The sequence below is a fragment of the Dreissena polymorpha genome, chromosome 16 (assembly GCF_020536995.1).
Source record: "Dreissena polymorpha isolate Duluth1 chromosome 16, UMN_Dpol_1.0, whole genome shotgun sequence".
NCBI lineage: Eukaryota > Metazoa > Mollusca > Bivalvia > Myida > Dreissenidae > Dreissena > Dreissena polymorpha.
The window spans coordinates 36,522,811-36,542,999 of NC_068370.1; the positions used below are offsets into that span (position 1 = coordinate 36,522,811).

General features: G+C 35.4%; 2 protein-coding genes across 3 annotated transcripts in view; both read left to right on the plus strand.

Moving 5' to 3' along the window:
* The window catches only part of LOC127861598 (speract receptor-like), a 767,747-nt gene that overhangs the window by 705,968 nt on the left and 41,590 nt on the right, over nucleotides 1–20,189 (plus strand). The window lies entirely within an intron of this gene.
* The window catches only part of LOC127861597 (atrial natriuretic peptide receptor 1-like), a 228,288-nt gene that overhangs the window by 166,509 nt on the left and 41,590 nt on the right, over nucleotides 1–20,189 (plus strand). Inside the window, exon 7 of the mRNA XM_052400227.1 lies at nucleotides 13,507–13,579. Within this exon, the coding sequence (XP_052256187.1) occupies nucleotides 13,507–13,579 (73 nt within the window). The remainder of the gene's footprint in view (nucleotides 1–13,506; nucleotides 13,580–20,189) is intronic.

Consider the following 20,189-nt stretch of genomic DNA (forward strand, 5'->3'; position numbering starts at 1 on the left):
CATGACTTTTTCATTAACAGTGATTGAATTCGTATCATTTAAAGTGTATTTTTAAACCGTGTCCATGCGCGGCATGGACACAGTTTCATTTCATGAGGATTTTTTTTAATAAATAAAAAATCCAGTTTTGAAGTAAAATCAATTTAAATGATGTTATTATACATGCAAGTATATGTTTTAATTATAATTTGTAAAACTAGATTAATGCAACATATAAAACTGCATATTATGCACTTTTGATAAAACACAATTTATTCCCACATTGATGTCTTATTCCCAATTCACATAATACAGTGTTTTGTATTCTCCTCTCGTAATTACCTAATACACCTAGTTTGTTGTATACACCATCTTAGAAAGCTAAATATGACATTTAGGATAAATAGATATTTCAAAAAACATGACAGCAATTTGGTTGATATTGTGGTATTAACCAACACTAATTGATTTCTGAGGTGAGATGTGAATTAGTTGGTCAACTAATTACTTTTCTGAGTTTGTATGAAACTCTGAAAATAAACCGTGAATCAGTAGGAAACCTTTCTGGTGTGATGTGATTTGGTTTGTAAGTGTACTTATGGATGTAGATCAGTTAGCTTTCTTTCAGGAGTGATGTTATTTGGTTGGAATCTGTGTCAGTGGTTCTTAATAAGTTAGTTTCAACTCTGTTGTGGTGTGATTTGCTTAGTCTCTGTGCCAGTGGATGTTAATCAGTTAATGTCCATTCTGGAGTGATGTGATTTGCTTGGTATCTGTGTCGGCGATTGATCAGTTAGTTTCCATTAAGTAGTGATGTGATTTGCATAGTATATGACTGTGCAAATGGATGTTAATTAGTAAGTAACCATTTAGGGGTGATGTGATATGCTTGGTATCTGTGTCAGTGAATGTTAATCAGTAAGTAACCATTCATAGGTGATGTGATTTGCTTGATATCTGTGTCAGTGAATGTTAATTACTAAGCAACCACCCAGGAATGCTGTGATTTGCTTGGTATCTATGCCAGTTGATGTTAATCAATTAGTAACCATTCAGGGGTGCTTTAATTTGCTTGCTATCTGTGCCAATGGATGTAAAACAATAAATAGCAATTAAGGATTGATATGATTTGCTTAGTATCTGTGTCAATGGATGTTAAACAATTAAGTGACCATTCAGGGGTGAAGTGATTTGCTTTGTATTTGTGCAAGTGGATGTTAAACAATAAGTAACCATTCGGGAACGATGTGACTTGCATGGTATCTGTGCCAGTAAATGTTAATCAGTTAGTAACCATTCATGAGCAATGTGATTTGCTTGGTACCTGTACCAGTGGTTGTTTTACAGTAAGTTACCATTCAGGGACGATGTGACTTGCATGGTATCTGTGCATGTAAATGTTAATCAGTTAGTAACCATTCATGAGCAATGTGATTTGCTTGGTACCTGTACCAGTGGTTGCTTTACAGTAAATTACCATTCAGGGACGATGTGATTTGTTTGGTACCTATGCCAGTGGTTGTTTAACAGTAAGTAACCATTCATGAGCAATGTGATTTTCTTGGTATATGTGGCAGTGGATGTTAAACAGTAAGTTACCATTCAGGTATGATGTGATTTGCTTTGTACCTGTGCCAGTGGTTGTTTAACAGTAAGTAACCATTCATGAGCAATGTGATGTGCATGGTATATGTGGCAGTGGATGTTATACATTAAGTTACCATTCAGGGATGACGTGATTTGCTTTGTACCTGTGCCAGTGGTTGTTTAACAGTAAGTAACCATTCATGAGCAATGTGATTTGCTTGGTATATGTGGCAGTGAATGTTAAACAGTAAGTTACCATTCAGGGATGATGTGATTTGCTTTGTACCTGTACCAGTGGATGTTTTACAGTAAGTAACCATTCAGGAGTGGTGTGATTTGGTTGGTATCTGTGCCAATGGTTGTCCATCAGAGGGTTTTTAATTTGTAACAATTCTGCGGAGAAGAGATCAGACAGCTGAATGATGTAAATGTATACCAATTATTATAATTTGAAAATCTTGTAATAATTGCCTTATAACAGTTCAGTTATCCCAGTGGAAAAGCCCCTTCTCAATTAACTATGTGTTTTAAGGTTCATCCGACATACACCACCATGCTTATACTAGTGCTCAGTGGAAAAAGTTTGATGGTGGATGTTGTTGTTGTTTAGTGCTTGACTTTTGAGTGTGTACTTTGTATAAAAAGGTCAAGACATACCACATTCACTTAAAGTAAAAGTAAGAATGTACTTAACTAATAGTTATGATGTTAAATCATTAAATATATTCAATTGTTAATTACTTTGGTATACATTTTGTTGTATAATGGCATACACCACCATGCTTATACTAGTGCTCAGTGGAAAAAGTTTGATGGTGGATGTTGTTGTTTAGTGCTCGACTTTTGAGTGTGTACTTTGCATAAAAAGGTCAAGACATACCACATTCACTTAAAGTAAAAGTAAGAATGTACTAAACTAATAGTTATGATGTTAAATCATTAAATGTATTCAATTGTTAATTACTTTGGTATAAATTTTGTTGTATAATGTTCCCTCATCCAAGCTTTAGTGAAGGATGAGGGTCATTATTATAATAAAGCCGGAGGCTGAGCATGTATAGAGAGCATTCCATTCTGGACGTAACTAGAGAGCCGCATTTTAGACATAAAGATTTTACTACACTCTGAACAACGCATGCGCAATCAAACCGGAAGCTCGCTGCGAAATCCAAGTCATTCATTTAAAAAAGTTTTTGTTGCCATTAAATTCAGGGTGGGTAAAAAACCTTAACATCCAATTATAATATCATAATATATCAAACACTATATATATAATGAAAGGGAGGGTCTATACATGCTCAGCCTCCGGCTTTATTTTAATAATGACCCTCATCCTTCACTAAAGCTTGGATGAGGGAACATTATTTTCATAAAGCCTCCGGGCTTTCACATGTATAGAGAGCATTTTCAAAGGCAACGAAAACAATAACCAAATAAGCTTCAAAAACCCATGTATTCATCATTTAATTAAGTATCAACAATACATTTAATACATAAAATGCATACAATAAAGTATGATATCAATTTCCTGACAAAACTGCCTCATTGAAGGACACATTTCTACCACTTTTAAGTGAACACCTTAAATAGAACTTTCTGAACGTTTTATCAGAGCTCCAATCAGCTGTACTCAAAATATGTTTTAAAGAACAACCTTTAATGAAAGCTGCTGAAGTGGAAGCGCTCCTATATGAATGAGCTTTAAATGTATGCATATCAATACCTGCAAGTTGCAACACACACTTAAGCCATCTAGCAATAGTTCTTGTTGATACCCTATTGTAGGTTACAAATGACACAAAAACAAAATCTGATTTTCTTAAAGACTTTGTTCTATCAAGTTATGTTATAAGCGTATGCATGGCACAAAGTGATTCATCACTAAAATGTTCAATTTTTAATGAAAACGAATGTCCCATTCTGGATGTCTTTAAAATGTGAGTAAAGGTAAACACAACTGCCTGTCGCTCCATTAACATATTATCAACATTCATTGAAACAAGAGTCTGAGCTCTTGGCGCAGTAGCCAAGGCAATAAGAGCTACCGTCTTAAATGTCAACATTTTCAAAGGTAACTTAGACACAGGCCCTAATGACTTTAAATACTTTAACACAACAGAGACATCCCAAGTTACTAAATAACATGGTTTAGAAGGTTGATATTGGAAAACACTTTTCATAAATCTAGGAATTAACACTGAACTTTTACACCACTCGTTACCTAGAAGTAATAATGTCTGAAGTAACATAGCTTTATGTGTATTAATTACTGAATAAGACTTCCCTAGTTTAAACAAATAGAACAAATAATTCAAGGTCACTGCTTCAGACGCCTGAAGGGGATCACTTTTCCTGATACTATTCCAAATACACCATGTGTTCCAAGCACTTTCATACTGTTTCCTGGTTCCTTTCGCCCATGATTGGAGGATGAATTCAGCAGTTTGCAACGAAACTCCTTGCTGGATAAGGGAATCCCGGATACAGTCACTGCGACTAGCCGAAGGCGTTTTCCCAAAGGATGACACTGCTGGTTGTGTGGGAGAGGCAAAAGGTCCTTGTGTCTCGTAAAACGGATTGGAAAAGAAGAAATGTTTTCTAAAACTGCAGGAAACCAAGACTGGGAAGGCCAATACAGCAATATTAACAAGGCTTTTTCTACTTTATCTAATAAAACCTTGTTCATAACTTTCCCTATTAAATTAAATGGTGGAAATAAATAATGTTGCAGATTTTGCCAACAAATACTGAATGCATTTACAGCATATGCACCTGGTTCTGGAAGCCAAGAAACAAATGCTTCCAATTGTGTATTTATTCGTGAAGCAAACATATCAATTTTTGGCATAAATAGTTGCTGACAAATACGCTTAAAAATAACTTTCTTAAATTGCCACTCGGAAGCATCTGAGAAATTGCGAGAATAATAGTCAGCTTTATTTTGCATACCAGGAAGGTGGACTGCCGACAAATAAATATCTCTAGCCAAACACCATTCCCAAATTTGCTTTGCCAAGTTATCAAGGTTTTTAGAACACATTCCACCAAAATCATTGATGTAACACACAGCGGTCACATTATCAGATTGTACCTGAATATGCGTATGGCGACAACTATTGTACACTGATAATATGCCATAATAAATTGCTAATAATTCAAGGTAATTTATACTATTCCTTGATTCAATAAATGTCCATCGACCACCTGAGTAAACATTTGTTTTCAAGTCTATACAACCATAACCTTCTAAAGAAGCATCTGTTTGGCAGCAAATAACTACCTCATTAGGTCGTATACTTTTACCATATTATTTGTCACATTAGACACCCACCAATTCAGTTCAATTATACTGTCTATAGACAATTGCATTGTTTTATCAAAATCTAAGGTATCTTCAAGTCCCAACAACTTATCTCTCTCTAAAGCTCGATAATGTAGTTTGGCTTCAAACACCGCAAAGAATGCATTTATAATAATTCCTATAAATGAAGCCAACTGTCTAACTGGAATGTCCTTCAAGGTAAGTAGTGCTCTAGCTTTCGTTATTATTTTTTGTATTTTTTCATCAGTCAGGTAAACCTCAAATGCAACAGAGTCAATAATAAAGCCAAAAAACACTTTGACTTGGTTGAAGAACTGACTTTTCCCTATTCATGAAAAAGCCTAAAGAAGTCATTGTTTGTAATAAAACATTTGTATTTTCCAAACATATGAGTTTATTTTGATTCATGTTAATAGAATCATCAATGTAATAACAACACAGAATGCTCTGAGCTCTAAACCAAGCAAAAATTGGTTTAAAGATTTTTGTAAACAAATAACATGCAATCTACAACCCGAAAGGAAGGCAAACAAATTTATATAATTTCCCATTCCAAGAAAACTTTAAATATTTTGTATCTTCCTCACAAATCTGTACAGAAAAATATGCTTCTCTAAGATCTATCTTCGTAAAGAAATCATTTCTTTGCACACTGTCCAAAACAACAGAAAATGTCTCTTGTTTAAAGTGGTTGTATTGTACAAATTGATTTAAATGTTTTAAATTTATTACAGGCCTTTGCTTTCCATTAGGTTTAGGAACTATAAAAATATTTGATAAAAATTCACCTTCTTCTTGAAATGTTTCAACAATAGCACCTTTTTTCAACAATTCCAAAACCTCATCATTAACAATATTCCATTTATCAGCAGAAAATGGTATTTCTTTTGGAATAGAAGCCTGATGTGGTTCTTGTACAAAATCAATTTTATAACCACTCACTGCATTAAGAATCCAAGCATCATTTGTAAATTCTTGCCAAACATTTAGATAATTTGTTTAATTTCCAACTAAACTTACTTTTAAACCATCTATTCCATCCCGTTTGGGGCCGGCATTGTAGCTGTGGCGTTTGCCCTCCTAGGAGGTCTGCTCTTGAACGGCCTCATGTTTGCGCCCCTCTGGGGATATGGCATCTGACTCTGATATGGCTGGTAACGGTGGCCAACCGGCTGCCTCATGGTATATCGACCACAACCCCTGCCAAAGTAATGCCCACGGTTAGGGGGTAAGTAACTATCATTTCCAATAAAAAATTGGGAATCACAATTGTTTATTTCCTTTGTTATATCATCCCCAAATAATTTAGTTGTGATAGGCATTGACACCTGACATAGGCCTGAATATTTTTTCTTCAGACAAGGACGTATCATATAACGTCTGCGAACAGAGATGTGGTACTGGACCTGTCCCAGAATTGTCAGACAATCCGAAATGCAAGTTTTAGCTGAAATGTGGCCCTTTAAAAGAACTGCAAGCTTTATAATACATGTCCGAAACCGGATGCCACCAAATTCTGAATGTCTTCCAACAACCTATCATTGGCATGAGACTTTTTGTCAAGACTTTTCCAAATTTCTTGGTTAACCAAAGGTGGTGTAGCATGATCACAATTTTCGGGTACTTTATACTTTTCCAAAAAAACATCAGTCTCACATGGGGTAGAACAGGCTACATTTATGAGCTTAGCCAAAGAATCAGACACTGGCATATTCCATTCCATATCACTGTTATCACATGAAACAATGTTATTGTTATTATCTGAGCCAAACAAAGCATCAGAAAAGCCCTTATTCAAATTAGAATAATCTTCTTCATCATCACTGGCACAAACTTGCGCTCTTAAAGGTTGCATTTGATATGGAACTTCAACCTCATTCTCATATTCTGGGACAAAAGTACCACTACCAGCCACATGCTCTGAAGAAACCACGTGCTCCGAGGCCAAATGTTCGATCCCCAATAAATTTCTTAAAGAAGCAATATCTTTCTGAGACAATTTGGTAATATCTAAAATATTCTCCGAAAGAGTTTACAATACGGTCCAAAGACATACATGTATTAGCATTGTCCGAAGACTTCTGTTGTTTGTCCGAAGACTTTTTCGATTTTTTGTCAGTCTTTTTTGACTTGACAATTTTTGTAACCGTGGGAAGAACTTTTCTTTTAGAATTTAGTTTTCCATTGACATTATGAATATCTTGGTCCGAAAATCCAGAAAAATCATTATCAGATGTATCCTCCCCTAGGGAGAGCACGTCTTCATCTGCCATAACAGAAATAACAATGAGACTAACCTCACGTGCGGTCTCTCTGACGCCAAAATAGAGAATGGCTTGGATTTCGCAGCGAGCTTCCGGTTTGACTGCGCATGCGTTGGTCAGAGTGTAGTAAAATTGTTACGTCTAAAATGCGGCTCTCTAGTTACGTCCAGAATGGAATGCTCTCTATACATGTGAAAGCCCGGAGGCTTATGAAAATAATGACATGGCTTAGGCCTACAAATTACGCCAAATATCTGCCAAAGCATTAATTAATTTCTCAAGTAATGATACATGTAGAATGTTGCATAAATAATTGAAAACTACACCTTAAATTAAGAATGAAAAACAAGTAAGTTTCCCAAATGCACCTTTTCTAACTTGTTATTGATTTGTTGGAAACACTCACAACAACAAATCAGTATTATTTATTCTTTTTTGTGAATTCAATAAACAAAAAAATCATTCTGTTTTTGAGACATTTAAAAGAATACTTTTGTACATCTCCAATGTTTAAACAAAAAACAACTGCACAAAGTATTTTTTAAGAATAAAATAACATCAATTGACATATAGAATTGTTAAGCATTATTAAATAGTATAAGAACAATATATTTATGCTATCTGTTTACAGCAAAAATGGTTATAAGTAACATTTTTTCAAAATATATTTAAAAATACCTTTATAAAATTTTTAATATTAATCAATTTCAAATATATGCCATTAAGGGAGAATTTTCAATACTTTTTCAAGTCACTAAATGTCGCTTAGAGCTTTTTCGCTCTGAACAAATAAATTGAAAAAAGTGTTTTTTCAGTGCGAATTGGTTCTAAGTGCCATTTTTAGCAATATTATTATTTTCAATATAGAAAAAGTATTTTGTATAAAAGTAAATTCTGTAAACTGATTATTTATGTTAGGTTAAAAATCACTTAGAACTGTTTCACTCTTAACGCCAAGTACATAAAATGTGAAATTTCAGTGCGAAAAGGGTCTAAGTGATTTTTTTTTAAATAACTTTTTTGTTTGTGAAAATTCAAAAGAGTTTGTTAAAAATGTGATAAGAACAGAACATTCTCTATCAAACTTGAAAATATAAAGCCTTTTTTGTTGTTATTGTTAATATGATACAGTTTTAACCTTCTCCTGTAAAATTTTGAAAAATGCACTTAGAGTTGTTTCGCTTTTACCCCTCGTAATGTTAAATATGTACAACTGGCAATAATAAACATGGACATTCACACTATCAGTGACATAAAACATTGCGCCCAAATCACAACATTTTGCGCAAAAATCTTAACATTTTCCCTGCAGTGGAAAATAAAAAACACATGTATAGTAATATTAAGTGACAACTGAAAACAAAATAACAAATAAGATATTACAGCACAGCATAATAAAGTGTCAGTGTAATCAAACAACTTGCATTAAGAGTTCAATGTCTCACTATTCATATCTATGGGAAACAATTAAGATATTGGTTTATTTTTATAACAGGAATTTTTTGTGCGCACTAGTTCAGCTTGTGTTATCAAGTTATCACATCAGTCACAACCACAAGCATCCAGTTTACATTTTGAAGACTTGCCATGCGTCTGAACTAATCAGCCAACTCACACCGTCTGCTCGCTAGACCTGTACACCTGATCATGTTCTCCAAAGGCCACAAGACTCCATCACCCATCTGATTTCTGGACAACCTCCTTTTAGCCACCATGTGGACTTTGTCATGGTACTCAAGTGTCGAAAGTCTCCTGATTTTCTGGGCAGAGTCTCTATGTCAAAGTTATGTAATATGATGACCATACAGCAGGCAAGCAGGTTTTTACAGAATCTATATCTATAATAATCTATTATATCTATAATAAGTTTGTTAGCGGCTCTGAAAGTTTTCTGAGGTGCAAAAATAGCGATAGCGTCTTTATACACGTGCTTTTCCGTACCAACGCTCTTTCTATTGACAGAATTTTCCGAGGGCACTTGATTGGTCCATTTTTATGCATCTTACGAATGCGGGTCAGGACGGTCAAATCCATGACGGCCTAGTCGCTTAACAAGATAATCATAAATCTGCAGGATTATTACAATTTAAATGATACAGATATCAATTTGTATGGTTGTAAAAGCATTAATAATGTATAATGATGATCATTGTCATTTTAACCATTATTATCTTGGCTGTAAATGTCCATGCGTGAAAAAGGCTGGTTGTCATTTATTGAGGCCATTGTTGGTTTAGGCCGTATTGACCAGTTTCATATCTTACATGCGCACTTAGCGTAGCTTAAGGTAAACAATTATCTGCTACTTTGGTTGGAAAATGTTCTTAAGATATTACAAATGAGCAATTCCCGTTTATATTTACTCTTCAGAGCTTTTTTTCAGCTTTTTAGGAAGATAGCCCATGGCTTTGAAATTGGGAATTTTATCGGCATGTTCAAGAAATTGGGAAATTGGGAAAATAAATTCAGGGATTTAAAACTATATGTCAGAATGAGTTCAGCATCTTTAACCACAAACACCACCATGATCAACAGTTGTCCACATAATAAGCTCACACAAAGTCTTCTTGTTTTAAAATATGTTTTAACTTGCCAAGACAAGTACCATGTATGGCGTGTATTATTATTTAACATCAGATACAAATGTGTGACCTTGAAATTAATAACTTTTCAATCATTTATCATTTTATATCTTAAACACCTTGATCCCAGCAATGATATTAAGTTATTTTACTATTATATTCTGTCGCCAGTAGGTCCTGTAAAAAGAGAGGAGGTCCTGTATTTTTTCCCATTTAACAGGACCTACTGCCTTGTAAAAATTTGCCTAGTTTGGATTTGACTGGAATCCGGATAGTGCCATCTATAATCTCGTACTTCTTTCATCAAGGGCGAACTAGACACACGAAGCAATACTTGATATTTTTCTTGACAGTCGCGGTGACGCACGATATTTTTCTTGACATTCGCGGCGACGCCAGTGTTTTTTTTCACCTAAAGGGGAATGGTGGCGGGGCCCATCCGAAGGGGAAAAACGAGTCGTTTTTTTGGAAAAGGGGAAAATTAAGAAGTCATTCTTTTATAATGTAATGATATTTATTATATGAATACACATGTATGTATGAATGTAATATTCACAGCTGAATGTCTCTGTTCTTTCTCTTAAATATATATCAATGATTTGTTCAACATTAGTTTCAGTCAGTTCAGCCGTCATGCACAGTATCAGTTTTCCAAGCCTATTAGAGTCTAATTGGGATTTTTTAAATCAATAAAATGGCAAATTTGAGCATTTTTAACTCACCTGAGCGATAGCTCGGGGTGAGCTATTGTGATCACTCAGCGTCCGGCGTCCGTCCGTCCGTCCGTCTGTCTGTCTGTCTGTAAACAATTTGTAAACATCTTCTTCTACTAAACCATTGAGCCAATTTCAACTAAATTTCATGTGGAGCATCCCTAGGTCATGGGACAAAAGAATTGTTAAAAAAAAATTGATCACATAACCAAGATGGCCGCCATGACCATATATGGTAAAAACCTTAAAAAATCTTCTTGTCAGAAACCGCTCATCAGATTTTCAAAAAATTTCACAGGGATGACCTTTGAAGGCTCCCCTGAAAGAGTTGTTCAAAGAAATTTGATTCGTCAAAAAACATGGCCGCAGGAGCTCGTTGAACTTTGCATGTTTATTCGTTTTTGCCTATTTTGTGAAAACTTTAAAAAATCTTCCACATTTTTTGTCCGATCCTTTCCAAATTTGCACAGTGTCTTTATATCAATGAGGACACGAACCCTACAAAAAATGAGCATTATTGGTCCATGAAGTACAGAATATCCTCCCCTTGAATTGAGAAAATGGTGTTTATGCAATAAAGTCCAAATTTTTCATCCAATTCTTTCCAAACTTGTAAGGATTTAGCATGGTTCAAACAAGGGAAACAACTACGGTTTATGCATGTTCTTTTTATTACAGATTTGCCTCCCTTTAATTCATTCAAAATCTCATTTTACAGCAGAGATTCCAAATCTGACCTGTAAATGAGCCACATATTTACTGCCAGTGCTAGGTTACCTTTTCCCATTTGATCATTCTTAAGTAATGCTGCTACTGCTTCTGCTACTGCTACTGCTACTGCTAGGTCATGGGACAAAAGAATTGTTTAAAAAAATTTGATCACATAACCAAGATGGCCGCCATGAACATATATAAATGATCTTTTCCAAGCCACAACTTTGTCATTCATTGTGAGATTTTAAAATTACTCGGCACATTTGTTCACAATCATTGAATGGTGTGTCATGTGAAAGAATTACGTTGATATCTCCAAGGTCAAGGTCACACTTTGAGTTCAAAGGTCGAAAATGGCCATAAATGATCTTGTCCGGGCCATAAATATGTCATTCATTGTGGGATTTTTAAATTACTCAGTACATTTGTTATTAATCATTGGACAATGTGTCATGTGAAAGAATTACATGGATATCTTCATGGTCAAGGTCACACTTTGAGTTCAAAGGTCAAAAATGGCCATAAATGAACTTGTCCGGGCCATAACTATGTCATTCATTGTGGGATTTTTTAATTACTCAGTGCATTTGTTCACAATCATTGAACAGTGTGACATGCAAAATAATTACGTGGATATCTCCATGGTCAAGGTCACACTTGGAGTTCAAAAGTAAAAAATGGCCATAAATGAGCTTGTCTGGGCCATAACTATGTGATTCATTGTGAGATTTTAAAATGTCTCTGTACATTAATTTTGTTCACAGTCATTGGACGGCGTGTCCTGGGAAAGAATTCAAAAGTTCAAAGGTCAAAATGGCCATAAATGATAATGGCAAAATAATTCTTAAAAATCGCCATAAATTAAGTTCTCTATGTTGATGCTTATATAGTCACTGCTTAAGGCATTGTGAATGGTTGTGTGGTGTTCTTTTTTTGCATAAGAGGCATTTCTTCCGCAACATACACTTGGCTATGATATGACCTTTAAGAAATTTAAAGCATAACTGCTTTTCTTTCACTTTTTGTAATCTGGACAAATTATCTACAAATTTCAAACAATCGTCAGATATTTAAGACTTTTCTTAGAATGCACATTTAATTTTGTTTCTCCTTCTTTCATTAAATTCAGTCATCTGTTTTTCTTTGTTCTTTGAATGACGTTTCTTTGAAAATGTTTCAGTGCAGAACAAGGCTGCTGACATGTAATTGTATACATCTGATAAGAGGCCTTTACCTCCTTTTAAAATATGTACTTCTTTCCTCAATGCCATCCTTAGATCATCTTGCTGCCAGTCACTCTCCCCTAGTTCTCTTGCTGCCAGTCACTCTCCCCTAGTTCTCTTGCTGCCAGTCACTCTCCCCTAGTTATCTTGCTGCCAGTCACTCTCCCCTAGTTCTCTTGCTGCCAGTCACTCTCCCCTAGTTCTCTTGCTGCCAGTCACTCTACCCTAGTTCTCTTGCTGCCAGTCACTCTCCCCTAGTTCTCTTGCTGCCAGTCACTCTCCCCTAGTTCTCTTGCTGCCAGTCACTCTCCCCTAGTTCTCTTGCTACCAGTCACTCTCCCCTAGTTCTCTTGCTGCCAGTCAATCTCCCCTAGTTCTCTTGCTGCCAGTCACTCTCCCCTAGTTCTCTTGCTGCCAGTCACTCTCCCCTAGTTCTCTTGCTGCCAGTCACTCTCCCCTAGTTCTCTTGCTGCCAGTCACTCTCCCCTAGTTCTCTTGCTGCCAGTCACTCTCCCCTAGTTCTCTTGCTGCCAGTCACTCTACCCTAGTTCTCTTGCTGCCAGTCACTCTCCCCTAGTTCTCTTGCTGCCAGTCACTCTCCCCTAGTTCTCTTGCTGCCAGTAACTCTCCCCTAGTTCTCTTGCTGCCAGTCACTCTCCCCTAGTTCTCTTGCTGCCATTCACTCTCCCCTAGTTCTCTAGCTAAATGCTTTCTTATTTCCATTGTCAGCTAGTCCAGAATAACTGGTTCTTACAGGTTTCTGTAGTTGTCCTTAGTGTGTTCCATTGATTCCAAACCAAGGATGTGGGTTTGCATTTTATTGTAAAACTTCTCGAGCATGTCTACGTCTGTCAAAAACTTGACTGCATTATCTTTTCATCCAGTTTACCAAGAACAGCGTTATTGTTACTGAGAGAAATGTTTCGAATACAATCAATATTTTTTTCTCTGTTCTTTGCCTGTAGTGTAGTTGGGATAGTGGCTGTGCTCATAATTAGTGCACAGGCTATATTGAACAATTATTTCTCATAGTATGTATAATGTTGAAATTGTATTATTTTGCATTAATCTGTTATACAAATTTGATTTATTTAAAAAACTGTATGTTTATTCGGCTTTCAGTATATTCGTGCACAAGAAAGAAAGCGCCTGTATGATGAAAGTTGGCTTATTCCATTTGCAGAGATAAAGGAAGGTACATCACTTAATAGATAATACACAAACTGTATTCACGTTTCTTTAATTAAAATGTGAAAATCTTACTCATGAGCATTTTTGTTCTTCTTAATTATATAATAATTATAGCTTTCAAATTTATCATGTGAACAAACTAAGGTTCAAAGTTCTATTTTATTTAATAATACAAATGCAATCATAAGTTTTCATAAGTTTTCAATTTTCATACACTCAAAGTTATGGTAGCATATACTTCTGCATAAGATGACCAAAATATTTTCAAAACTTTTTGGCATGTATTTTGCTTAATTAATGAAAATATTTTCTGGTTATTAATACAGAATGTAAAGTACCCATTATTGCAATGATATAATCAAATAGTTTTCACCAAAAATGTTTCATTGTAATAGTGAAAAAAGATAACATGAGCAGACTTCCTGATTAGCAGACGTTTGGTCTGCATGGTCAGATTTTTTGACAGCCCAAATAAAATTTGTGAAAAAATAATTCTGGGACAAAAATAGAAACATTAGAAATAAAGAAATATAGTTTCATGAACATTTATATCTATATCATATTATTAAAAGAAGCACATTATTCTGTTGACATTCGACTTCTCGTCATGTAAATCGATAGTCACTTTCACAATCATGTCTATTTAAAAGGTTAATGTGTATGTCCTCAATTTTGTTGTCATCTTTCTGTCCCGTCTTCGTGTGCTGATGAATGGAAATATAAACTGTGCTATTAATTTTAAATTTTAAGTTTACATGGTTCGATCATCACCCAACCCACAAGACCTGCCTTGCATGTAATTTTACTAGTTTTTATGCGCCCGGATCAAATGGTAGGGGGTATATTGTTTTTGGCCAGTTATTCATTCTGTCACTCTGTCATTCTGTCCCAAAACTTGCACGCATGAGCATCTCACGGAGCTGCACATTTTGAGTGGTGAAAGGTCAAGGTCATCCTTCAAGGTCAAAGGTCAAATATTGTGTTTCTGACAAACACATCTCTTGTTGGAGTTAATGACAGCCTTGATCTACCTGTCTTCCATGACTTAACAAATTTACTAGGGAAACAGTTATACTCTTATTTCTTCTACTTGCTAATTGACGTTTGCAAAATCAATGCCTACATGTCCTTTGAGATTTTCAGAATTATTCAAATATTCCTAAATTTTGCAAACAATTTCTTTATTCAAAACAAGTTAAATAAAAGTGAAATTACCTTGGAATCCAATTTTTACATAGATGATTTTAAACCAATCAAAAGGGAGTAAATTGGAAAGTACAAACATATCTTACATTCAGCAAAGTACGTAGTCCGCCATTGTTTTATAAATATTTTTTCATGGGAAAACCAGAAAATATTTTATTGGACATTTTAAGCAGAAGAGTTAAGAATTTTATCTACCCCTGAATGTTTATGTCAGACATGTCTGTAGGTCAGACAAAGTTTCAGGAAGTCTACATGATATATTTACTTTATTAGTATTTGCAATATATGATTTTCACAAGTTTGTTCTTCTCACCTGTGAGTGAAATCGACTCACATGGTCATACAACTAAGTTAACAGGTCAAATCATAGAATAACCTTGTTACAATTTTTGAGGCCACATTTATAATTATGCCCCTGGATCTAATGATCAGGGGTATATTATTTTTGGCCTGTCTGTCTGTTTGTCATTCTGTGATTCTGTCACCAAAACTTTAACCTTACATCAAAGTTTTGCAATTACTTTTGAAATATTGAACATGGCAACTTGATATTTGGCATGCATGTGTATCTCATGGAGCTGCACATTTTGGGTGGTGAAAGGTCAAGGTCATCCTTCAAGGTCAAAAACAAAAAAGCGGTGCATTAGGGGGAATTGTGTTTCTGACATACATATCTCTTTTTCAATCTTGAAAGTATCCAGGTTGAGTTTAAATCTGGGTCATGTATGTTGAAATCATTTTTAAAAAATGTAATGTGTAACATCTCTAGAAACTAGAAATGGCGCGGCAGAGGCCAACGCGTATCCCCACGCCGCATGGTTGGTAATGGGGCAATTCATAGTTGAGAATGACCGTATTGTCATAAGAGATGTTCAGTATAAATTTGAAGTAATTCTGTGTAGAAATGAAGAAGTTAATGTAAAATAACCTAAAAAAAGAGTGAAAATCCATACCTTAATTTCTCCTCAGGGCTTAACGTAAGAAATTGACACTCTTGCCTGGGGGCAAGTTACTTTGAACATCTACTTGCCCTCATTAAAAACTGGTTGCCCTTTTTTGAAGTCAATTTTTTATTGTCATTTGATCTTTAAAGCATTGATTCACATGCATTATTATGCTAGATTTAATTTCAGCTATATTCAATGTATCAAAAATAAAGTAATCATTTTTATAATATAAAGTTGTCAACAAAACAAAATCTGGACAGTTTTATTTCCTTGAATAGTCACTATTGAATACAATACATATGAAGAGTTTATTACTATCAAAATTTTAAAACGGTATACTTGTCACTATATCTATACAAGTTATGGCATAGATTAAAAGGGGGGAGAGCTTAAAATAGTACTGTGAAAATTATTGTTCAGAGTTTGAAAATCATGTTGATGTCTTTGATGAAGAGTTTCTCACTATTTTAAACTGTGAATTTGTAACATACAAGTTATTCACAGTTTAAAATAGTGAGAAACTCTTCATATGCATTCTTAGCAAGTTTTAAACGGTCTGCATATTCAACATGACTTTCAAACTCTGAACAATCTTTTTCACAGTTATTATATTCATGTTCATAGACATCACTATCACAAGTTTAAGCTTCTTAAAAAAAAAATTGAACCTGTTACAAAACTACCGTATGTTTTCAAATTTGAGAAAAATCTTGCATTTCATCAATCGCGACTCTTTATCAAATTCAAGCCATGGAAATTCATCAAGCCACGATGTTTGAAAGTTACGATTTCGTGATTCATTTTCATATTTTCTCTTTCTTTCTATTTCGGTTGTTTTGGTTTGTTCCTTGGAGTGTTTTGAGTTACTTTTATTAAAAATAGAAAAGATCGGCTGGACGCTACAGTCCACCATGTTGAAACGTCTGCCGAGTAGAACTTGTTTTGAGCGTTTATATTGGCTTATACAACGCAAGCAACCAATCAAATCTCGTTTTACTTGTACTTGATAAAAATATATATTGACCCAAAGAAAATAAATAGATACAAGGGGAAAAGTCGAAAAAAATACGGCAATTATGCTAATACAATACGGACTTGCCTGGCGAACTATCTACTTTGGAAAATCACTTGCCTGCGATGATTTTAACCAGGCACGGGCAAGCGTGCGTCTGCTTAAAAAAAGATCTGCTCCTCATCCTGCTCTCCTAACAAATCTATTACTGAATCAACTTCACTGACGTCCATTATGTACATATGTACATGTCATCCTCATTGGAATGACTTACGAGATGGCTGAACACGCTCTCTTATAGCCAATCTTCTTGCCTCTGTTTTGGAAAAGTTATGTTTTGAGGTTAAATGGTTGACTAAATAGTAGCGTCTCAGAAATTTTTTAAGGCAATCTTGTACAAAACAATGAAAATGTTGAATTTCATGTCAGTCTTTGATGTGCCTAATCAAAGTCCATCTTGCTTTAAATTGTTTCTCACATTTTTCCCACTTGAACATTTTGACAGATTTTCAGTAATGAGTCTTAAAGTGTAATTGAACAAATCGAAAGTTTCAGCCCTTTTATAGATTCTTGAGGCTCTATTCCATGAGTTTCTCATGCTTTTTATGCTTGACTGCATTTTTTCTCTTCTCTCATATACAGGTGTCCCTTTACGCCAATATTTTATAATCCCTTGTATAAACATTAGATGGATGAGCTAAACCATTTCACAGATGAGTTAACACAAACAATTGACTTCTAAATACATCTCTGCGCCACTATATACTGTGTAACTCTATATGTGTTTTCAATACACAAGCTTCATTGTTGAAAATTCCTTTGTCCAATGAAAATGCTTGCACTTCTTCTGATTGGGTAGATAACCACATAATAGATTTCGAAATCTAAACGCGGACAAGTTCAAGGTCAAGGTCCCAGTGGTAAAAAATTTCATGCGCATTGAAAGGTCACGTCCAGATACACATGCGCACCAAATATGAAAGCAATATCTGAAGGGACACAGCATGTATGAGCCTTTTTCGAATCTCAGTCGCAGATTTCGAAACCTGAACCCTGACCTCAAGTTCAAGGTCAAGGTCACAGGGATCAAACATTTTATGCGCATGGAAAGGTGTTGTCCAGATACACATGCATACCAAATATGAAAGCAATATCTGAAAGGACAAATAAGTTATGAGCCTTTTTCGAATCGCGGTCGCAGATTTCAAAACCTGGCCCCAAGTTCAAGGTCAATTGGGTCACAGAGGTAAAAAATGTTATGCCCATAGAGTGTTGTCCAGATATACATGCATACCAAATATGAAAGCAATATCTGAAGGGACACTGTAGATATGAGCCTTTTTCGAAACTCAGTCGCACATTTTGAAACCTGAAAACTGACCGCAAGTTCAAGGTCAAGGTCATAAGGGTAAAAAATTGTTTGCGCATGGATAGGTGTTGTCTGGATACACATGCATGCTAAATATGAAAGCAATATCTGAAGGGACACAGCAGTTATGAGCCTTGTTCGAATCGCTGTTGCAGATTTTGAAACCTGAAAACTGACCCCAAGGGTAAGGTCACAGGGGTAACAAATTGTATGCGCATGGAAAGGTGTTGTCCAGATACACATGCATACCAAATATGAAAGCTATATCTGAAGGGACACAGTAGTTTTTAGCCTTTTTCGAATCGCGGTCGCAGATTTCAAAATCTGAAAACTGGCTCGAGTTCAAGGTCAAGGTCACAGGGGTGAAAAAAATTATGCGCATGGAAAGGTCTTGTCCAGATACACATGCATACCAAATATGAAAGCAATGTCTGGAGGGACACAGTAGTTAGGAGCCTTTTTCAAATCGCAGTCGCAGGAAAATCTCTGACACGGCCCCACCCATAACTTTGACCCAGGGGTCAGATCAAATTTCCGAATAGTTCACCGTCGCACATATGCTCATAGCTGCCATGTGTTTAAGTTTCAAGGTTCTAGTGCTATTAGTGTAGGAGATAATAAAGCGCAGGACGGAAGGACAGACAGACAGATGGCGGAGATAACCACAATATACCCACGCTTTTCAAAATAACTTGTTATCCCCATGCTTTGTATGTCTAAATCTGGATGAAACATAATCAGAATTTTTATCTTGACATATTCTAGGCTGTATTTGGATTTTTGTCATGTGTGTCTCAAATCTAGAACTCGAGGGCAAATCTTAGAAAAACCTTGTTACCACTCAAGAGGCCACATTTATGATTTAACCTTGATGAAACGTGGTCAAATGTTTATATAGACATTATATATAACAAAATTCAAATCTGAATAATATGCATCCAAAGGTCATCAGGTCAAAATCTTTGAAAAACCATGGTACCACTCTAGAGGCCTCATGTACGGCTCAATCTTATTTCTAATTAGGTGTCTATGCACAACACTACCGGGCTTCTAAAAAAACGCAGAAAAGCATTACAAGTTACCTGCTTTATTTAATCTGCACAGTTTTTGCCAACAAAACTGCATCAGGTTGCTAATTCAGGATAGATCTAGGTTCTGTTTGCAGTAAAATCGTTCTCTAAATCAGTAAAAAAAATCAACTTCTGTATAAAAACATTTGGCGTTAATTGCAAACATGTGAGGTTAAATAGACTATTTTATGTAATTAAGTGCAGTTTTTAGCTCTACTGCCAAAGGCAGAAGAGCTTATGAGATGACATGGTGTCTGTGTAAATGTGTGTGTGTGTGTGTGTAAATGTGTGTGTGTGCGTGCGTTAGACTTTTCTTGTTTATCTGATAAAGTCCACAGTTTTCATCTGATTTTTTTCAAACTTTTTCAGTGTCTTTATATTAATGAGAACGCAAACCCTATTGATTGATTTTCAGGTCACTGGGTCAAAGGTCAAGACTCGAAATAGTAAAATGGTTTCTGGATGATAACTCAAGAATGCTTAGGCCTAGGATCATGAAACTTCATAGGTACATTGATCATGACTGGCGGATGACCCCTTTTCATTTACAGGTCACTAGGTCAAAGGTCAAGGTCACAGTGACTCAAAATAGTAAAATGATTACTTTTTCTTGTTTATCCGATTAAGTCCACAGTTTTCATCCGATTCTTTTCAAACTTGTTCATTGTCTTTATATTAATGAGGAATCAAACCCTATTGATTTTCAGGTCACTTGGTCAAAGGTCAAGGTCACAGTGACTCGAAATAGTAAAATGATTACTTTTCCTTGTTTATCCGATAAAGTCCACAGTTTTCATCCGATTCTTTTCAAACGTGTTCAGTGTCTTTATATTAATAAGGACTCAAACCCTATTGATTTTCAGGTCACTTGGTCAAAGGTCAAAGGTCAAGGTCACAGAGACTCAAAACAGTAAAATGGTTTCCGGATGATAACTCAAGAATGCTTAAGCCTAGGATCATGAAACTTGATAGTTACATTTATCATGACTGGCAGATGACCCCTATTGATT